General features: G+C 41.9%; 1 protein-coding gene across 8 annotated transcripts in view; it reads left to right on the top strand.

Annotated features, from left to right (window-relative positions):
- Positions 1-19,483, top strand: part of LOC119501292 (septin-9-like) — a 130,891-nt gene extending 111,408 nt beyond the window's left edge. For 7 of the 8 annotated variants that reach the window (XM_037791567.1, XM_037791571.1, XM_037791569.1 and 4 more), the window contains 9 exons: positions 5,134-5,343; positions 9,202-9,330; positions 9,728-9,809; positions 10,093-10,230; positions 12,512-12,629; positions 14,000-14,095; positions 14,280-14,376; positions 16,285-16,336; positions 18,022-19,483. In XM_037791567.1, coding sequence (XP_037647495.1) covers positions 5,134-5,343; positions 9,202-9,330; positions 9,728-9,809; positions 10,093-10,230; positions 12,512-12,629; positions 14,000-14,095; positions 14,280-14,376; positions 16,285-16,336; positions 18,022-18,163 — 1,064 coding nt within the window. In that variant the 3' untranslated portion in view covers positions 18,164-19,483. Of the gene's footprint in view, positions 1-2,236; positions 2,337-5,133; positions 5,344-9,201; positions 9,331-9,727; positions 9,810-10,092; positions 10,231-12,511; positions 12,630-13,999; positions 14,096-14,279; positions 14,377-16,284; positions 16,337-18,021 lie in introns of those variants that run through there. The other variant, XM_037791575.1, reaches the window with a different exon arrangement.
- The last annotated feature ends 1,180 nt before the right edge of the window (positions 19,484-20,663 follow it).

Genomic DNA, 20,663 nt, shown 5'->3' on the forward strand with positions numbered 1-20,663 from the left:
GGTTTACTACCTGTAATGAAAGTGATTGATTTCCATTGTTGCGTAAAGCTGGGTTTCCCACAGTAATGCTCCAGCTTGTTCTTTTGTGTGTGTGCTCCACGTTTGCCAAGTCTTTTACAGTGTTTGACTCTACTTTGACTCATGAAAGACAGTTAACGGTGCTCCGAAGAGGCTAGCTGCTTCTCCCCGGGAAACCAGCTAGTTAAGATGCAGGATACGCAGACGCTCTCTCTTTTGGTGGCTTTTTCCACCCACGCTGAGATCGATGTGTGTTTACTATTTGTTAAACAGAACAGACAGCTTGTTAATACAATAGATGTGGGTGGTATTGTTCTCAGTATACCCTGCACTCAAACAAGGAAATGAGACACTTATTTCAGGACAAGACCTTATATCAAATACAGGTTCCTCTATTGGTTTGTACACATGAAGCCTTCAAAAATAGAAATAGTGAGAGAATAGGGGCAAGATCACAGCATCACTTAAACTGCATTTCATTGGTTATTTTATCATGGATTAGGTGAATCTAGGTGAAATCCATTATTGTTTTATACCCACACTGATCACAATTGGAGAAGGATTGCATCAGATGATTATTTTCTCATTTAATCAATTTTTTTGTCAGAAAAATAGTGAGCACTGTTCATCACAGTTTCCTAAAGCCCATGGCGTTGTCTTCAACTGTTTGTTGGAGTCCAAAATCCAAAGATATTCAGTTCACTATCGAAAAGAAATGCAGCAGATCCTTGCAACTGAGAACCTATCTATCTATCTATCTATCATTTTAAAAGAGAAGAAGGAGGTTAATTTTGTTTTAGTGCCATGCAGGTGTAGCTGCTGTTGGATGATATATGAGACTTTATCTCAAGTGTCTGTTAACCCCGTTCATTTTATGTCCGCTCCCTTTGATGCTTCGCTGGCATCCTGCCTCAGGTGAAGCTCAGTTGTCACAGCCTCGCCTGTCAAGGTGAGCTAGCCGCTGGCCAAGAACATCTCTGTTTACAGCACATAGCTGTCAAAGAAGCATTGGTGGAGCAGAGAGAGAGAAAGAGAGAGAGATCGACATGAACAGTGGCAAGCGTAGCATTAAAAGAAAAAAAAAGTTGTCATGATTTTAAATTTCATTAAATGGTCATTAAATGATAAAAAATCGAATAGTTTATGCGACTATCGTCTTGTCTTTCCCCGTGTTTTCACCATCGCATTCGCTGCCTGCAGTAGTAGCAACGTTGCTACCAGGCACTGGTAAAACGTGTGCAGCACGTTCAGCTCTTTTTCGTCGCCATGTGTATGTAGGTTAGGTTGTACCTAGTTTTAAAGCTGGACTGAACATACTGGCATCATATGAAACTAAAAAACCAAAGGAATCCATTGGTACCAACCATGTCATACTAGCTCGTCTCAAAGGAGGTTAAAAAAACGCTCCAATCTTGCGCTAAATTTTGGTGTGTCATGCTCCCTTGACCTCTGACCTCAAACTTTGTGAATGAAAATGGGTTCTATGGGTACACACGAGTCTCTCCTTTACAGACATGCCCACTTTATGATAATTACATGCAGTTTGGGGCAAGTCATAGTCAAGTCAGCACACTGACACACTGACAGCTGTTGTTGCCTGTTGGGCTGCAGTTTGCCATGTTAGCATATTTTTTATGCTAAATGCAGTACCTGTGAGGGTTTCTGGACAATATTTGTCATTGTTTTGTGTTGTTAATTAATTTAAAATAATAAATACATACATACATTTGCATAAAGCAGCATATCTGCCCACTCCCATGTTGATAAGAGTATTAAATATTTGACAAATCTACCTTTTAAGGTTCATTTTGAAAAGATAAAAAATGTGATTAATCGAAATTAACTATGGACAACCATGCAGTTAATCGCGATTGAATATTTTAATCTATCGACAGCCCTAGTATTTTTTGTTGCCCATCCCTAAGATAAAGGTAATAAAAGAGGTGACTTCAGGAAAGTTTAGAAAAGGAGGAAAAAAATGTAATGTTCAAGATAGAAGCCAGATGAGCAGTGGGGAGGGAGGAAGAAGGCAACATTTTAATGTCACAGCGAAGAAGAAAGACAGGGGAGTCGAGACGATAGAAAAGTAAAAGATGGAGCAGAGAGAGGAAACTGATGACAGGAGAGATAGGACGGTATCAGTGTGTGGAGGGAGGAAAGGGTGAGGTTGAGAGAGAAAAGACACGAGCAGAGGTACGGGAATGTGGGAGGTACAGCAGAGGAGAGGTGGAGGGGCAGTAAGTCGCAGTAAGTTGCTGACTGACTGCTGGAACAGGATGGGGAAGTGGTGAAGGAGGCCAGGAGAGCTGCTTCCATAGGTGGGTCTCTATGACACACACACACACACACACACACACACGCACACACAATGGAGCGCATTATAAAAGTAAGGCTCTGCGTTGAACATGAACTAGTGTTGAGTTTCCACAGCGGTGTTATTCTTCTCTGAATTTCTTCCATTAATCAATGCAGTGCCAGGTTTGAAGTGTGTGGACTTGTTGATTTAATACGAGTGAACTGGCGAGTTGTCTGGATTTCTTCTCCTTGTGGCAGGCAGGTCAAGTGTTGTGGAGTAAAATTTGTTGCAGAGCTGGAATCCAATAGCTGTTTAATTCTTGGCAGCCTGTGTGTGTGTGTGTGTGTGTGTGTGTGTGTGTGTGTGTGTGTGTGTGTGTGTGTGTGTGTGTGTGTGTGTGTGTGTGTGTGTGTGTGTGTGTGTGTGTGTGTGTGTGTGTGTGTGTGTGTGTGTGTGTGTGTGTGTGTGTGTGTGTGTGTGTGTGTGTGTGTGTGTGTGTGTGTGTGTGTGTGTGTGTGTGTGTTCATGTTCATATTTTCATATGCTTGTGCTTGTGTGCAGAGGCCTGTACTACGAAGTGAGTTCAACACACCCAGGGTATCTTCTCGTTATCTGGCGTAACTAACCCTAACAAACGAGATCCCGCTAAACGGTACTACGACGGTGGTTATCAACTTGGTAAATCAACCCAGGGTTTCTCCATCTGGCTATGAGCACGTTCACATGAAAGGGGCGGGCTTTGCAGCATGTGACCAATCACAGACATGGACAAGTCTACTGTCAGCAGAGCGGCACATTTTACAAACTATAATATTAGACAAATACAAAGAAGTTAAACACATAATCAGACTAAAATTAACACAGCTGAAGCTGCCAAATGCAGGAAGGACAGCTGACAAAAGAAAAAATTGCCGATGTATGAATGCGTAAATTAACAGATTTATTAATTTAACAGCCTGAAAAGTCAGTTAAGTCAGTATAATGGATGAAAAGATGACACTTCATTACCCCCTTTGACAATAATGTGGCGTGTATGACTATTTCAGCCTTCTTTCAGCTGCGTCTCCGATAACGGCGGTGTGAATCTCTTATCAGGAATATAACCTGCTCTGGAGCAGGTTAGATGTTCAGCGTAAAGTGAAAAAGTGAACCACCGTCGTAGGATGGAAAACCCTGTAGGGTTAAACCTCAAGTTACCTCTCTAACCATAAAATCTTGCTTGGTAGTACAGGCCTCAGGTCAGCTATGTGATCAAACAGAGTCCAGGCTGTGTGTAGTACTACGGGGTCATGGCGTCCACTGTGTTTAAATGCACAAACTCAAGCATGTACTCTCCGTTTGTGTGTGTGTGACCCAGGCTAACTGGGCGAGCGGATCAGGTTTCAGCCTCAGCAGTCTCCCTCTTTTCCACTCTCACATTAACAGGACAGTAACTCTGCACTGTGGAGAGGGAAAGGGAGGCCTTGTGAGGGGGCGCAGCTACACGAACATACAGACTCAAACATACACACACTGTAAATTCTTCACCTACGCTGACTTAACACATTGTTAGGCAGAGAGCCACGTTCTGCATGCGTATCGGAGACTTAACAGTCTTAACAGATCGTAGTGAACGTATTAAAAGTTGAATATTTATCTTACATCTGTAGGCATTCCACAGGAGGACATTAAGCTAATCATTAGAAAAACAAACTGCAGGGATAACCTCCTGCCAAGTGCTAAGTACTTTAATACTACTGAGTATATTTTCTAATAGTTCTCTGTTGAGTCAAAAGTCTGTCTTGGCATGAGACCAGCCATCCTCTCTGTCTGAACGTCAGGAGGTGTTTTTAAAAGGTGTGTGTGTGTTGTTTTAGTAAAAAGACGGCTAAAACAACTAACCAGATTTATCAGTCACTTCCGCTCCGTAGTCCTCCAGCAGGTGCATCCAAAACACTGAGTGTATTGTGTTTTTCATGGATCAACATGTCGCTGATAATTTAAGGAATAGTTCAACATATTGGGAAATTCACTTATTTGCTTTCTTCCCAAAAGAAAATCATTCCTCTATCCATCCATTAAATATAAACCTGGTTAGGTTAGCTTAGCTTAGCACAAAGACTGGAAACGGGGGGAAACAGCTAGCCTGGCTCCGTCCAAAGGTAACAAAATCCACATTCCAGCAACTCTGAAGCTCACTGATTATTAACACGTTATGTCTTATTTAGTTAATGTGTACCAAAAAAACAAAGTCTGAAAGCATCAATTTGCATTTTTCCGGGGGGTGGGGGGGCGTCAGGTGCCAGACTATTTCTTGGCTGCCAATAACTTCCTGGAGTCTCTTCTGTTGTTTGGCAACTGCTTGGAGCCAAGACATAGTCTGGCACACAACCTCCTGTAAAACTTGTTTTTTTATATGGCTTAAACAAATGAGTTATTGCCTTTTTATTAGTGAGCTTTAGGCAGATTTTTTTGTTACCTTTGGACAGAGCCAGGCTAGCTGTTTCCCTCTGTTTCCAGTCTTTGTGCTAAGCTAAGCTAATTGGCTGCTGGCTGTAGGTTTGTGTGCATCTTGGCAGTTTAGTTCATAAAGTTGTTCCTTATATAAGGAGGTGTTTTCATCTCAGGTTCTTGTTGTAGTGTGGATGTTTTGCAATGCCATACTCTGCTATGCAGCTCTCTCATCCACTTCCTCATCTTACTTACTTGTTTTTAATATTCTCACCACTGCTAATCAGACATTAATCTGTCACTTCTATCCAGCCCCATTCCCTTCTTACCCTTTAATATCACACCTCATCTCGTTCCCTCTAACCTCCTCTTTCTCTCTGTCCGATCAGGGCCAGAGGTGATTCCCAGCTACAGCAGCAGTGCCATGTCTGAGGCGGCGGTGCCTGATGCGATGGTGGCCCCGGCGGTGGTCAGCCCGTACGGGGAGAAGGCCGGTGGACCCGTGGTGGACTTCAGTTACGTGGGCATCGACGCCATTTTGGAGCAGATGAGGAGGAAGGCCATGAAGCAGGGTTTTGAGCTCAACATTATGGTTGTGGGTAAGTAGCACATGTGTATGCCAGCTAAAGTTACAGTCATCCTGTCCAGATTTGGTTTGTGCTAGCATGAGTGTGTCAGAGTGCCCCTTTACACTCGGCATTAAAATGCGTTTGGGTGATCAGATTGCAGGGGGATAGTGCGTGACCACATGAAAGTACAGGTGTAAATGCAACCAAAACGCATTGAAGACGGATTGTGATCCGATCGGCCAAACTACCTCCAGAGGTGGTCAGGGACCAGATGCGTTTTCGTTTTCAACTCGCAGTGCGTTCTCAGCGCTCCTCTGATCGCTGGACTGCCGTGACTACAGAGATCACCGCCACCACTGCCACCTCAATCTGTGCTCGGCGTCTCCTCTCCTCATACCCCAAACTTTGCGTGCCCTCTCCCCGTAAACGGCGGCGTTTTGAGACTGATCTGTCCACGCATTACGCGCCACCTCTCTGGCAGTGTGCGTAGTGCAGCCTCCGGAGGCTTCCTCTCAGCCCTTTCAGACAGAGCAATCAGATCTCAATGTGGACACTGGAGACACATATTAATACCACGTGTAAATGTAATCAGGTTAAATCATATCTAGATACAAACTGATATGCATTTTAACTCCAGGTAAAGGGGGTAAGATAGCACAGTTGCCTCACAGCAAGAAAGTTCTCCATACTGAACACTGAAAAGGGGATTTTTAATCATAAATATAATTTTTTTTTCCCATCTCGTTGTCTGAGCTCTGTCATCAAGTGCAGACTCTGAAGTCAATTTTACACATAGTATCAACCCGCTACCATTACACTTAAATGTGTGTCTCAAAACATCTTAAGTCAGCTGTCCTGTTATTCAGGTATGATTCAGTTTTCTCTCTAATCATTGACAAAAAATGGAGCCCCTCAAACTTATTTTAATAAGCAGCCACAACTCTCTATCTCATTAAGCCCTCATCACCTGTGATTAGACACTTTTTAAAACAGGAGCTAATTACACACACACACACACACACACACACACACACACACACACACACACACACACACACACACACACACAAACACACACAAACAGTAGACAGGCCATCATAAAACCCACAACGCCTCCCTGCTGTACGTCTCCTCTGGATGATGTCGTGCCGGTTGGTCTTGTCTTTCATCCTCCTAATAAAAAAAAGCGTGCTTTAGAAGCAGCCTCAGGGTTTAGACGAAGTTATGTAAAGTTGTGGAGGTAATGGTAAACAAACCTAAACAAACTTGGTTTCCATGTTCAGGGGACGTTATATACCAGCACTTACAAAAAGGAGCACTGCAGGAAGGAATGGTGCTTTTTAAAGTGGAATGATTGGGTCGCTGTCTTTATGGTTAAGTTCTTCAGAGATTTGATATAGTTTACTAAGTGCTGATTCCATTTATAATTTTTTATTGAGCAGATTTGGGTGCAAAAGACAGTCAATGTCAATGACAAAGAGTCAAGCATAAGCATGTTTGTAAAAAATGTTCAGTCAGTTTTTGTTTGCTAATAATTTTGTCTCGTCTTCATCATGAAAAAAATCGCCGTTTTAAACAAAATCCACAGTTGTATGGCGTACATCATAAGCAAGCGTAGGACTTTGACACCACAATGCATCCCCAAGTTTCTTAATTGCATCCGCGTTTCCCTCACTTGCGTCTTTTCCTTGCGTCTTGGTCCCTCCCACCTGGGATGCATGCGGAGATGTAAGGAAACCATGCGAGGAGAGAGGAAACGAGGAAATATGTTTTAAGAGATATGAGACGTTGTTTCCTCTGAAACGTCACGTGAAGCAACGTCCGTTTCTAATGACAGCAGCAGCTGATCACAGCTGGATCAGCTGTCAGTCAGCTTTAACAGCTGTGGAGACTTTAGATGGAGTTTGTGTCTGAACTGTATTAATACTAATAAAGGCACACAGTTCTCAGTGGCAGAGCAGCAGCTCTCTGTGGCCTGTAACCTGTTTAACAAACACCTGCACATGAATAACAGCCTGCAGTCTGTATTTATACTGTGGACTGAGTCCTGTTAAGAGGCTCAGGAACCATTTCTACCGACACAATGCCTTTATATTAGTTATTCATTATTGATATTCTGATTGTGAATTCATTATTTAATAACCCCGCATATGATTATAGTGTCTTTTGAACACTGAAAATGATTTATCAGGCTAAATGTTTCAGGGAAAATTGAAATCATGTGATGTGATGTGATGATCAGTTCCAAAACTTCCAACTGAATATGAATTTTCTCCATTAAAATCTGCAGCTGCTGGCTTCTATACTGGTTATGCAGGTCCATGTTTGCATGCAACGTGTGCTGCCTACTGCCTGTACATGCGACTGTGTTTGAGTTTACGTCTCATAAATCAGTAAAGGTCTCGATGTTGACTTAACCTGAAGTTGAACCGTGAGTGTTGGCTGCCCAGTGGGCCCCTCCAAACTCTTCTTCTTTTACCCGTGGTGATGTTAGCATGGGGCGCAGGGGTCACCAAGGGTCCCATCCATATAAACAGACGGTTGGTCCATCAGCTTCTACTATAAAGTCGCCCTCAGTCCATCTCATCCAGTCTAATAGCATTTTATCAGCCTTTTATCCTGTGTCCTTGCAAGAAAACATCGACCATTCATCTACTTGTATAAGATGAAAATCGTGTGCAAATTATATAATTAAAGGAAGTATAAAATAAACATATTTACATCCTTTGGCTGTCTCATTTCTGACACGGTGTCACCCAGAATAAAAAACTCACAGTAGTATTTATTACAGGACTTTCTTATCGTATTGCATTACAATGTACAGAGGATTCATTATTTGTGGTCGCTCAATCCAAGCCTATGGAGTCAGATCAGTCTCAGTATTAACTAGAATGGCACTCGGAGAGCGCAGACCTCCGCCAAGCTGCCCGAGTAGATTCCCCCCCCCACCCCCTCTCCGTGCAGCTTGCGCCATCATCCACGTGTATTTTTGTTTATGTTGAGATCAGCTGTATGTAGCGGAGCATCGTAAAACGCTTCATTCAAACTGGACAGAAACAAAATGAAACTCGCCTAAACCGTCGTCGTTACTCTTTCCAACAATCACCAAGTGTGCTTCGGTCGAACTCAACTGTAATTTCACCCCCCGCTGTCTCTCTGTCCCTCTCTCTACTGGCAGAAGGAAAGAGGCAGGGTGACGCGTCGTCAGGTATTATATATAAATGTAAAAGAAAATCCACATATAAAAAAATAAGGTTCACAAATATATTTCTGGTGCACACACAAATATTTCTTGTTTTAAATAAATGTAATAGAAATGCACATTTAAAACAAAAAATATGTGTCTGCACATCAGAAATATATTTGTAAAACTTTGTTATTTTTATGTGGATTTGTTTACATTTATAAACGATAACTATTTTTGTGTGTATTGAAAACTATTTTTGTGAAGTCATTTAAATATATAAATCACAAAATACATTATACACACACCCTTGTGTGCATTCATTAATAATGAAACTGATCTGACTCCATACAAGCCTCCTGATTGTTTTAAGGAAAAAGAAACTGGTTTACCATGGATGGATCCGATCTGTCTTATTGACGGTGTGTTTGGGTTGTAGTCGTGTGTACTGATGGCTTTTCTGGCAGTGTTTGTGCAGACAGACACCTGCAGCTCGTCACTGCTTCAGCCCCTAAAACTGACAGCGTGGAGTCGTCCAAACTCTCATGGATCTTGTTTGGGTTTTTATAATGTGTAGACTGTCAGGTACCTACAGTGCAAGCAGTCACCATGGTGGGGAGGGTAGGGGGGGGGGACAAGTTTAATCTTCAAATGTGTGTTTCTTTCTCACCATCTGCCTCCCCGACTGTGTATTTTGCTTACAGGACAGAGCGGCCTGGGAAAGTCTACTCTGATGAACACGCTGTTCAAGTCTAAAGTCAGCCGTAAGTCGGTGCTGGCTACAGCCCAGGAGAAGATCCCCAAAACGATTGAAATAAAGTCCATCAGTCATGGTATGACCCTCTTCTTTTTGGCTGTTTTCTGTCCTTCTGTGTCTCATACTACTTATACTACTTTCTTCTTTCCTTCCGTATTTATACGTTTCTCTTCGTCAGCCACGCCAAAGTCTTACATAAATACTTGTGTAGTCACTCCAAACATTTACAGTACCTTCTCCTTATTTCCCTCTACTTTGCTTCTCTTTAATTACTGTAATCGTGGCTCAACCAATCTCTGACTATATCGTATTCTTGGCCTCATAAAACCAGCCCAGCTTCAAATTTGGCAGCTGCGCATTTGCAGAGTCATGCTTTTATTTTACATCTACAACGCCTGGTTCAGTAGTAGTTTAAAAAGTGCACAGGGTGTATTTGACATGATAGTATACAGTGTGTGTTTCTTTGTGTGCAGACATCGAGGAGAAGGGAGTGAGAATGAAGCTGACGGTCATTGACACGCCAGGATTTGGAGACCAGATTAACAATGAGAACTGGTACGCTGCAATTCTGACTATATAAACAGTGAAATATTTAAATTGTGTCTAACCAGATGCTTCTTCCTTTCTCCTTTTACTTATCCTGTTGTTTTACTTTTCCTGTTCCTGTTCTCTGTCACTCTTTATCCTTATCTTCCTCTCACTATCTGAGCCCTCCCTTTCAACTACCCCTCCTCTTCCTTTTGTTCTCACTTCCTCCTTTCCTTCTTTATCCATCCATCTCTTCCCTTTCCACACTTATCCTTCATCATTCCCTCAATCCATCCCTGCCTCGGTCCAGCTGGCAGCCCATCATGAAGTTCATTAATGACCAGTACGAGGCGTACCTGCAGGAGGAGATCAACATCAACAGGAAGAAAAGGATTCCAGACTCCAGAGTCCACTGCTGCATATACTTCATACCCCCGACCGGACACTGGTAAGGACACGTTCAAACATGGTCAAATATAGATACCTGAATGCACTCAAGTTGAGAAAGACTGAATATTGATTCTCCCTTCTTCTGTATCAGCGCCCATCACAACAACACTAAAATGATATCAGTGCTGCCATCAGTTGCCCTAAAGCTAAGTTCACACTACAGGACTTTCAAGGTCGTCCGATCGCAGTACTGTTGACACCACACAACTGTCTTGTAATGACTTGTCAATGAGACACATTGTTGATGTTGTTGGCACATGTAAAGATGCACTTATTATTATTTATTATTTATGTATTAAAATAATAAATCCTACACCAGTAACTTGGTAAAAGATATTCAAAATTAACAGAATTTGTATTTATTATTAAAATAATAAATAGTACACATGTAACTTGGTAAAAAATCTTTAAAAAATAACAGAATTTTTACTAATTATTAAAATAATAAATCATTCACCAGCAACTTGGTAAAAAATCTTCAAAATTAACAGGCAATATAAATCAGGTGTAAAATGTTTTAATGCAGCAAAAGGTTAGTCAACATTTAAACAGGAATTCAAATTCCAGTATATAATGTATATAGTATATAAACATAGAATAGAATTGAATAGATCGGCTCCATCGTCACCGATACCCAATCCAGCTATTTGAGTCAATATCAGCCCGATATCTGATCCGGTACCGGTGCAGGTCTAACAAAAGCATTTCCTTCCTCATAAACTATTTGTAAATATATTTTAGATCCTGCATCGTTTACATTCATATTTATTACCAGCTTTCGGTCATCTTCTTCCCTGTCTTTAACGTTTTTGCTGCATTTATTGGCGCATTACAGCCACCAGTAGATGAGTGGAATAGTGGGAAACCATTGGCAGGACTGTTTAATCCAAACAACGATGAAAGTATGAAAACAAGATAGGCTGGGATAGCTCTTTCCCCCTGTTCCCAGTTTTTGTACGGCCGCTGGTAGTAGTTTCATGTTTAGCGTACAGACATGAGAACGGTATCCATCTACTCATCTAACTCTTGTTAAAACAAATAAGTGTATTTCCCCCCCCCAAAAATGTATTGTGATGACCAAATGGTGACAATGGAGTCATGCTAACAGACCATACAGTGTATAGATACAGACCCTCTTTGTTTGTTCTCAGGCTTTTCAGTGTGAAACATTTCTCACCCCTCATATTGAACACACACGCCCACACACATTTCCGCTCAGCGCGATGCAACATATCTCAGTCCACCACACACACACACACACACACACACACACACACATACTGGAAAGATGGGCTGCTCTCGCCAGGCCCTGAAGCAGCACAATGTCCCAAGTTTCTTTCCCTGGATCTCTTACAGACGCACACATCTGGCTCTGATCGAACTGCATAAACTGCCGTCCCCCCTCCACGCCGTGTTGGTTCAGCGCCTCGCTGTTCGGAGCTGAGGGGGGTTTGGCGTGGACTAGCAGGAGAAATTAGGGGCAGAGTGCACACGGTCTCATGTGTCCATCAACTGATAGATTCACCGTGCGTTTTATAGTCTTTTGCATTTGTGTAACTCTAGTCGAGTGCAGCGGCCAGTCTTGGGAAAAATGTCGAAGGCAGCTGCGGATTGTCAGCCTCGATTGAGCATGCACACACAAAGACACGCAGTTGATCGCAGAGCAGCATTCAAGTGCTGCACCTCTATTAATGTCTGTGTCATGGCCTGTCTTTACTCAGGCAGTGGGTGTGGTGTGAATTGGCCCTCCTGTCTATGTGCCCCATCCAGCAACGTTTCATGTTGATCCAAACACTGCAGATGTCACATGGGCTGGCCAGCAGCTGCTCAAGGATCGCCTTAAAAAGTCTAACGGGAGAGAGGAAGGAAGGACGAGAGAGACAGAGAGTCTGTGTGTGGGTGTCTGGGAGCATGCAATCAATTTTGAACTTTTGTCTTGTGTGCTCTTGCATGAGAGCACGAGACTCCTCGTTGACGATGGCCAGTCTTTGTCGAAGTGTTGTTAGCCAGGCCAGAATCCGCCACCACCATAACCACATGCAAATGCTTTTGTGAAACTCAAAAGTCCTTTCATCAAGTAGCTGTTAAGACACATTATTATTATGAGTATGATTAGGTCACGGATGCAGCAGTTTGAACTGTAAATGCTGTGTGTTGGTAGTTACAGTAGTTCCTCCTCCATGTAGGAGAATTGTTAGGAACATCTGCCCCCTGGTGGAGGACTTCTGTGTACAATACAAATCATTTCATCTTTCTCATGTTGACTCTTTCCCTCTCAGTCTGCGGCCTCTCGACGTAGAATTCATGAGACGTCTCAGTAAGGTGGTCAACATCGTCCCAGTCATTGCCAAGGCGGATACACTCACCTTGGAGGAGAGGGACTTCTTCAAAAAGAAGGTAACATTTTCCTCTTTTGTTTATTCTTTAATAGATTTCTGTATTATTTTAGGGCTGTCAATTGATTTTTTTTCTGTTGAAAATTTCCCTTAAAGGGAGATTTGGCAAGTATTTAATATTCTCATCAACATGGGAGTGGGCAAATATGCTGATTTATGCAAATGTATATATATATTTATTACTGGAGATCAATTAACAACACAAAACAATGACAGATATTGTCCAGAAACCCTCACAGGTACTGCATTTAGCATAAAAAATATGCTCGAATCATAACATGGCAAACTGCAGCCCAACAGGCAACAACAGCTGTCAGTGTGTGGGTGTACTGACTTGATTATGACTTGCCCCAAACTGCATGTGATTATCATAAAGTGGGCATGTTTGTAAAGGGGAGACTCGTGGGTACCCATAGAACCCATTTACATATCTTGAGGTCAGAGGTCAAGGGGCCCCTTTGAAAATGGCCAAGCCAGTGTTTCCTTGCCAAAATTTAGCGTACATTTACAGCGTTATTTAGCCTCCTTCACAACTAGTTAGTATGACCTGGTTGGTACCAATGGATTCATCAGGTTTTCTAGTTTCATATGATACCAGTATCTTCACTCTATCTTTAAATCTGAGCCCGCTACAACCTACAAATCGCAAGTTGAGTTAATGCGTTTAAGAAATTATTGTCGTTAAAATTAATTTGCGTTAACACGTAATTGCGTTAACTTTGGCAGCCCAGTTATTTTATCTAAAATGTCCTTTTTCTTCCATTAAATCCACATCTGTAATCTAGGAACATCCTCTTTTTGTCTCCCTCTTCATGTTTGCATTTCTGTGGAGCAGTAACCAGAGATTAGTTCCTGTTCTCTCTGGACAGTCACAGAACACGGCTAGCTCAGAAGCATCACTCTCTCTCTGTTACCCTTTACTTTCTACACTTCCTCTACACGGTTAATAAGGCTGCAGCTGTTCATTCGTATGTTTTTACTGGCCGTCTTCAAGGATCTCAGGGTTTCCCCTCCTTTCATTAGCAACATAAACCCCCTGGTTAACGTGTGCTTGCTTGTGTTTGTGTTTGGCTGACTTGGTGTGTGAACAGGTTTCTGCATAGGCATCCATTTTGTGATTTTTTGTTTTGTTTTGTTTGTATACAGACAGCGATTAACGACTAAGCCCAAACTTTTGGAGTAGATTAGACGGCAGATTAGTGTTAATACCACCTTAATCTGTAGATTAAAGTACATTTGTTTGATGTCTCTCTAGACTGCATTAAGTACGTCTGTCTAATTACTTCTGCAATTAAAGGCCTTAGTTTGTACCCTTTCAAATCTGCAGCGGGTTAAAAGTTTGCTTTGTTTCTCTTTATGTTTGAACACCAGATCAGGGAAGAGCTGCGAGCCAACGGGATTGACGTGTACCCTCAGAAAGAATTCGACGAGGATGCCGAGGACAGAATGATCAACGAGAAGATCAGGGTGAGGGGATCGTCTCAAGGAGATATATGTGGCAGGAGTCGTGACTCTATTATCCTCATTTATGCTCAGACATGCCTTTCCTCAGAGCTCCGTCACGCTGAAGCCATTCACTCATTTTTAATGAACTTAACGTGAATAATTTCTGACTCCATTGTGTGTCGACATTCATTCCACCTGTGAGCAGGAGATGATCCCATTTGCTGTGGTGGGCAGTGACCAGGAGTACCAGGTCAATGGCAGGAGGCTGCTGGGGAGGAAGACCAAGTGGGGAACCATTGAAGGTACAACTCTCTACCCCCCGTCTTTCCTCCATATTTTACTCTTATGTTCTTTTATTAGGGGCCGGGCAGCTATGCCGCCGGTCCCTCTTGATTTTGTCAATATTATTATTATTCTTCCTATGAAGTCTGCCTTCCCATGCATGAAAATAAACCAAACTTTGTACATAGGTCCAGTCTGGTGCTAAACTTCCTCAACTGGCTTTGTGTGTCATGTAGTCCTGATGGTGGCGCTACAGCAAATACCTAAAGTTCAAAACTTTGAAAACTCATAACAAATCAGCCGTACGTGCTACAACTTCGTAACTTCCAACAAAATGTAGCTCAGGTGAGCAGAAATGTTCAGATGCTTCAACCTGGCAGGAATTATGAAGTCCATCATTCTGTTTTTCTCAAAAATTTAGCTTAATTGACACCAAACCTGCTGCATCTTCAGTCTGTCCTCCACAAACCAGATTTTTGAATTATCACAAATTGAGCCCACAGTGCATCAAAATGTTTTAGTGTAAACACTACCGTACACGGCTACAGTAAATTCTTGCTAAATAAAGCTCAAATGTTCATGTTCAATAAATGACAAAATTTTGAGGTCATGGTAGATATAGGGGGGTTTTACAGTATATACAGTTCTATCCTCACGGAACCATTGCAGTCAATGGAAATCAAGCATTTTTAAATATCAGTTTGTCACTCAATCATTATAAAAAAAAATTACAGACATCTCTGTGTTGTCTAGATGAAGTACGCAAAGTCTCAGAATTTTGTCTCAAAAACTGAATTTTTAACAAGTTTGAAATCTGCCTTCATAGTGGGAAGTCATAATATGATATCATAGTGTGATGTCATAGTGTGAAGTGGTAGTTTTGCTAGGGTCAGTAAGCTCGCCAAGATAGCGACTTGTTCTTGGTGTCTGAGGTTGTGAGTTCAAGACCCGATCGAAGCAGAACGAACATGCTAAAGCCTTAAAGGATTAATGATGGTGGACCGTCATCTTCCTCCTCCTCTTCCTCCTCAACATGCCCGGCCCCCGACCCACAGCTGCACAGCAGCTATAATTCATATTTGTTTTGAGAGACACTTTCAGGACAGAATACACATAACTAACCAGGAAGTGGTTTTGTTGAGAAGAAAAGACAAAAGGGAGACGTCACTGAGTCAGTCAGTCAATAAAACAATACTCTATTCAGTGTTCAGGCTGCTGTCGTGTGCCGTGCAGCTGCCTCAGGCCTCCAGCAGACACTGTCTGTCTGATGTGTTTGCTTGGTTCCCCCCCCACACCCCACACATCCCCTTTAAACACAAAGGACACACTGTGGATGCTCACAGAGGAAATTAATATATGTTGTTTGCTCAGATTTATAAAATCTAGTGAAAAAATCCTGAACCTACAGCAGTAGATTAATAGTCTGTGTGTTGTTAGTGAGTTAAACGTGTTTGGCTTTATCATTAGTGTACCAGTACAGTGCTGTGTTTTGTTAACATCCATTCTTACTGCAGGATCCATCTTTCAATATTTAATTATGTTATCAACTGCAGACAGGATGCACTACCCCTCTATCAAGTGTCTCATTAAGTTTCATTTCCTGCAGTGTTTGCTGTGCAGACACACACACACACACACACACACACACACACACACACACATACACACACACACACACACACACACACACACACACACACACACACACATTTAGTCTCATCTCTTCAGTAGATGAAGTGAGCAGCAGAGATCGGTGTTGGCTGAGACGACACACTGAGATCACTGACTCCATCTAGTGGACGATATACGAAACTTACTAGGAGCAAAGCAGAGCTCCCAGCTGTCATACTGTCTGTCTTTTGCCACCCTTTTTGTGTGTTTTTAGCTTCACTATCAATTAATTCTGACAACTTCTCTGTCTTCTCTAGTTGAGAACATAGCCCACTGTGAGTTTGCCTATTTACGGGATCTCCTCATCAGGTGAGGGAACTTTGTCTCCATATATCATTAAGTCTTCATCTTAAACTCTGTCTGTTTTCATGCAGCCTCGTGTCACTGTGTCAGTGTGTGTTTTATGAAATATAAAAAATACTCTGCTTTGAAGAATAATTTGATATGATTGTAGGACAGAAAAGCCTCGTTAAAAATTATATAAATTCCTTCAACTCCATTAAAGAAACAAGAATGAATATGCAAATATTTTTAATTACAAAATGTAACTGCAGGACCGAAGATGTCTCCTACTTCATTGAAAAGTCCATTCTCAGTTTGTGCTGAAGGTTTCAACTTTCCATTGCCTTGTTCAAACCTGGTATTAACACGCGTCCTCAGTGATCGGATCACCTCTAAGTACTGGTGTGAACGCACTCAAAACGCATTGAGGACGCATTGAGATCGGATCTTTCAGACCACATTCAGAGGTGGTCTGGGCCACATATGGCCACATTCTTTTAGCAGTGTGTAGTGAATGCGTCCTGGGCCATATTAAGGACCGCCTACTCTACTGACCGCGGGTCTCTGCGCTCCTCATGTTAATAGACAGACAGATGTGAAACGGCCTCTGTGCTCTACTGTATCCTGTCAGTACAACTGTATTTTATTAAAGTATATCTTATCTATAGGCTACATAATCTACAGACTATCAGACTAGGCACGCAAAGTGCATTCAGATATTCCTTTTATTAGTCGCACAGAGGGGGAAATTTGCAGTGTACAGCAGTAAAGGGGATAGCGCAGAAACAAGAAGCATTAGTAAAAAACAAAAATCAAGATACAACACGGTGCAAAAAGCAAAACAAAAGTAGACAGACTTCTAAAATATGAAAAATTTAAATAGAAGGAAATATTAAAAATAGGAACAACATATGTACTGACAATAAACAGACTATTAACACAATTGCACAGGTGGAAATATGATATTGCACCTGAAAGTATCGCACAGTATTAATTGAAGTTGCAGTTGCACCTGAGTAGTTTATATTATTATCAGACTGTTGGAGATGTGTCGGTGTTTTTGTTCCGCTGCTTTGCACGGAGCTGACACCCACCTGCTCTCTGGAGTTCTGTACCCGGCTGTTGTCTGGCAAAGTCAGCGATGCCGGCGGCGCGTGCGGCGGTCCTGGCCGGTACAATAACCTTTTATTTTGATATTAATAAAATGTACCTGAATTCAGGAATATGTAGGATATCACTACTGACATTCCTGTAATATTATGTCACAACGTCTGCTGTATCAGCCGTGTGTTTACTACGTGTTAATTTGCATATGGAGCGGGGAAGTGAGATCGGATCACAAGTGGTCACTCATGTGGAGACGCATTGTAATGTCAGGTGTGAACAGACGTACTTAAAGCGGTCCACTTGTGTTCGGATCACTCAGGACGCGTGTTAATACCAGGTCTGAACGGGGCCAAAGTCGCACTTCTGTAAGTTGCTTATTGGACCACGATTGTCTTCCCCAAGTAGTTGTGGTCGTCTTAAAACAAATTTTGGGATGTGTGGGAATAGCAGGATGTTGTGACATCACAGAGGAACGTCTTCCTTTCAGCAGGTCAAACATACGAGTGAAGAAACAATCAGTGAAACCCATTTTTTGAGCGGTGAGGTGTGCCCATCTCTTCTACTGGTTTCTAATGGGTGTGTACATACATGTCTGTTTCTCTCAGGACCCATATGCAGAACATTAAGGACATCACCAGCAGCATCCACTATGAAATGTATCGCGTGAGGCGCCTCAATGAGAACAACACGGTTGTGGCTCACGCCAACGGTATGCCAGAGCACCATCATGCCGCCCACGAGATGTAGACGGCGCCCGCCCCCTCATTGCGGTCGACCTCGGCCGGGTGTGATTCATTTGCTTTGAGACTTTGACCTTCATTGACAGTCGTCCCACCACTCCGGCCCTCCACTCCATCTGTCTCCATCTCACACAAGGTGGGATAGAAACTTAAAAGCCTGCCAGAGAGGACTTTATTTCCAGTGACTTTTCAGCGGCTGAGCTGAGCGGACTGTTCATGTCAGATTATTGCCTCATTAACAAACACTTTCTTCTCACTATCGCTGACAAAGAGAGCGAAGAGGAGTTTGATTCTTCGTAACGTGCTGCAGCTTGATTTTTTTACCTGCTTCCAGATCTTACAGTAAACCTTTGTGGAGCAAAACATCTGCCAAACAGAACGGACTGACGCTTTAATATCCTTCAGAATTGCCTTAACCAGTATCTTGTTAATCTCGTCCACTTTTACTTCTAAGATTTATGTTTTTTCTAGCCGTGCTTATAAGAATTGTCGCCACAGAAGCACAGTTTTCTGCACACAGCTGTATCAACACATGTGGGAAGTGATGATATTCATTATTGCACTTGATCACTACATAGTCTGTCATCGACAAACATGTTGGAGGAGGGCCGGGCAGCACTTTGCCAACATGTGACGAACATAAAATCTGTTTGACGCAATGTCAGTCAGCTCTCTCTCCCCTGTAGTTAAACAAAAAAACAGGTTATCAAATAGCACATCATATGTTTGTTATTTTTGTCACAAGCTGTGTTTTGCTTTGTTAAATATGGATGTCAGGTCCAACTTCCCAGTACTAAATATCATTGTTTATTAATAGAAATATCTTAAGAGTGATTTAAGATGAATAAGTATTTATGCACGATATAAAATGTGAAAGTTTTGTCATCAGTTGTGGTCCACTTATTCAGATTATTCACACGTACGCGCTCTCACACACATACTTTTCCTGCTTTTGGGCCCGTCGTAGTAGTGCCTTATTTATTGGAGAATGTTTGCTAGCATTTTGGCTGAAACTGGAAAGAGAGAAACAGGTTCGTTGGTGCCAAGTTGACTACATTTAGATATATTTTTTTTTCAATCTTTTACCCTCTGGGAAAATAATCCAGTCTTCCGTTGACCAGCTCACCTTTTCTTCTATTGTTTCATAATATACCAAGGATCTTTATCTGTTTGAACCATATATATAATTCCCTAAGCTGTCACTGTCATGCTCTGTCCTGTATATTCTTCTGTGTTCTGATACATTTTTTTTGTACTTGTATTATTGATAATAACAAATTTTCCTTTATCTTATTTTAAAGAAATAAAGATTAAAGTTGTAAATATATAATTTGTTTTATTTTTATTTTTTATTGTTGCAATACTAATAATAATAACTAATACTACTTGCTGCAATTTTCCTTTTTAAAACTACTGTGTATACACTGTTTTCCCCATCAGTACATTTCCCAGCCCCGGCCTGCAGAGGAACAACCCGACTTTGATCAGCTCACATCCTTTGACTGCAGAAGAACACACTTTAGATCATTTTCTACTACACTGGATCCCCGTAGCATTTAATCGCAGGTGTAAATTCACATTCTGGAGCATTTTAATTGCCACGTCATTAAGCTTTTTCCTTGATTAGCCTCTGAAATCAATACGGCCGCCTGCTAGGTCAGTGCACGGCTGATTAGCACTAATTACTTGAATGCGTAAGTGTGTTTTCTTCTTTTAGTAAGAGAAATGGGAGAGTCCCGAGCTCCGGACGAGGCCTCCGGGGCGTGCAGACGTCGGCGTCCTGAAGGCCTGGAGCAGAGGCAGCAGAATGTCCACAGACTGATATCAAGTAAAAACAGACGGTCACATTTTATTTAAAGAACTTAAAGGTCTTACTGATAACACTTATGTAGATAAATGTTAGAAAGGCAGAGAATAAAAGTAGCTTTTCCTAAAACAAAAAATGTCATGAATTAATCATTTGAAGGTGCCATTGATAACATTGATAACTAGATGTCGCATTCTCCCTCCTCTGTTCGTTTGCATATATTTCACAACAAGTCATTGCCCGGCACTTACCGTCAGCCATTTATCGTTTTTTCCACCAACGTTGTTATAATATTGGTTCACAAGTCTTGTTAGAAGTGGGAACCAAACGTCAGATATCTTCCAAAGAGATAAACAAAACATTAATTTATCTACAACACTGCCCTGCAAATATTTCATAATGAAAGCCTCGTTTGGGGCTACAGATATCTAGACATTGAAACTGTAGTAATAGTTGCTGGTATGATGTCAATATACTATCAAACGATCATTTTCACTGTCTGTTGTTTTTGTGAGCCGCGCTGCTCATGCGGGCAGTGTGGCTGCTATAACCTGTCAACATGGACGCCGAAATAACAAACAACAGGTTCCGCAGGCGCCACACACGGCCCAGGTGAACCCCAGGTGAACCCCAGGTGAACCCCAGGTGACTTAAGAACAAGGATTTTCTGAAAGTTACATCTAGTCCCTTTAATAGAAAT

The sequence above is a fragment of the Sebastes umbrosus genome, chromosome 14 (genome assembly GCF_015220745.1).
Source record: "Sebastes umbrosus isolate fSebUmb1 chromosome 14, fSebUmb1.pri, whole genome shotgun sequence".
Taxonomy (NCBI): domain Eukaryota; kingdom Metazoa; phylum Chordata; class Actinopteri; order Perciformes; family Sebastidae; genus Sebastes; species Sebastes umbrosus.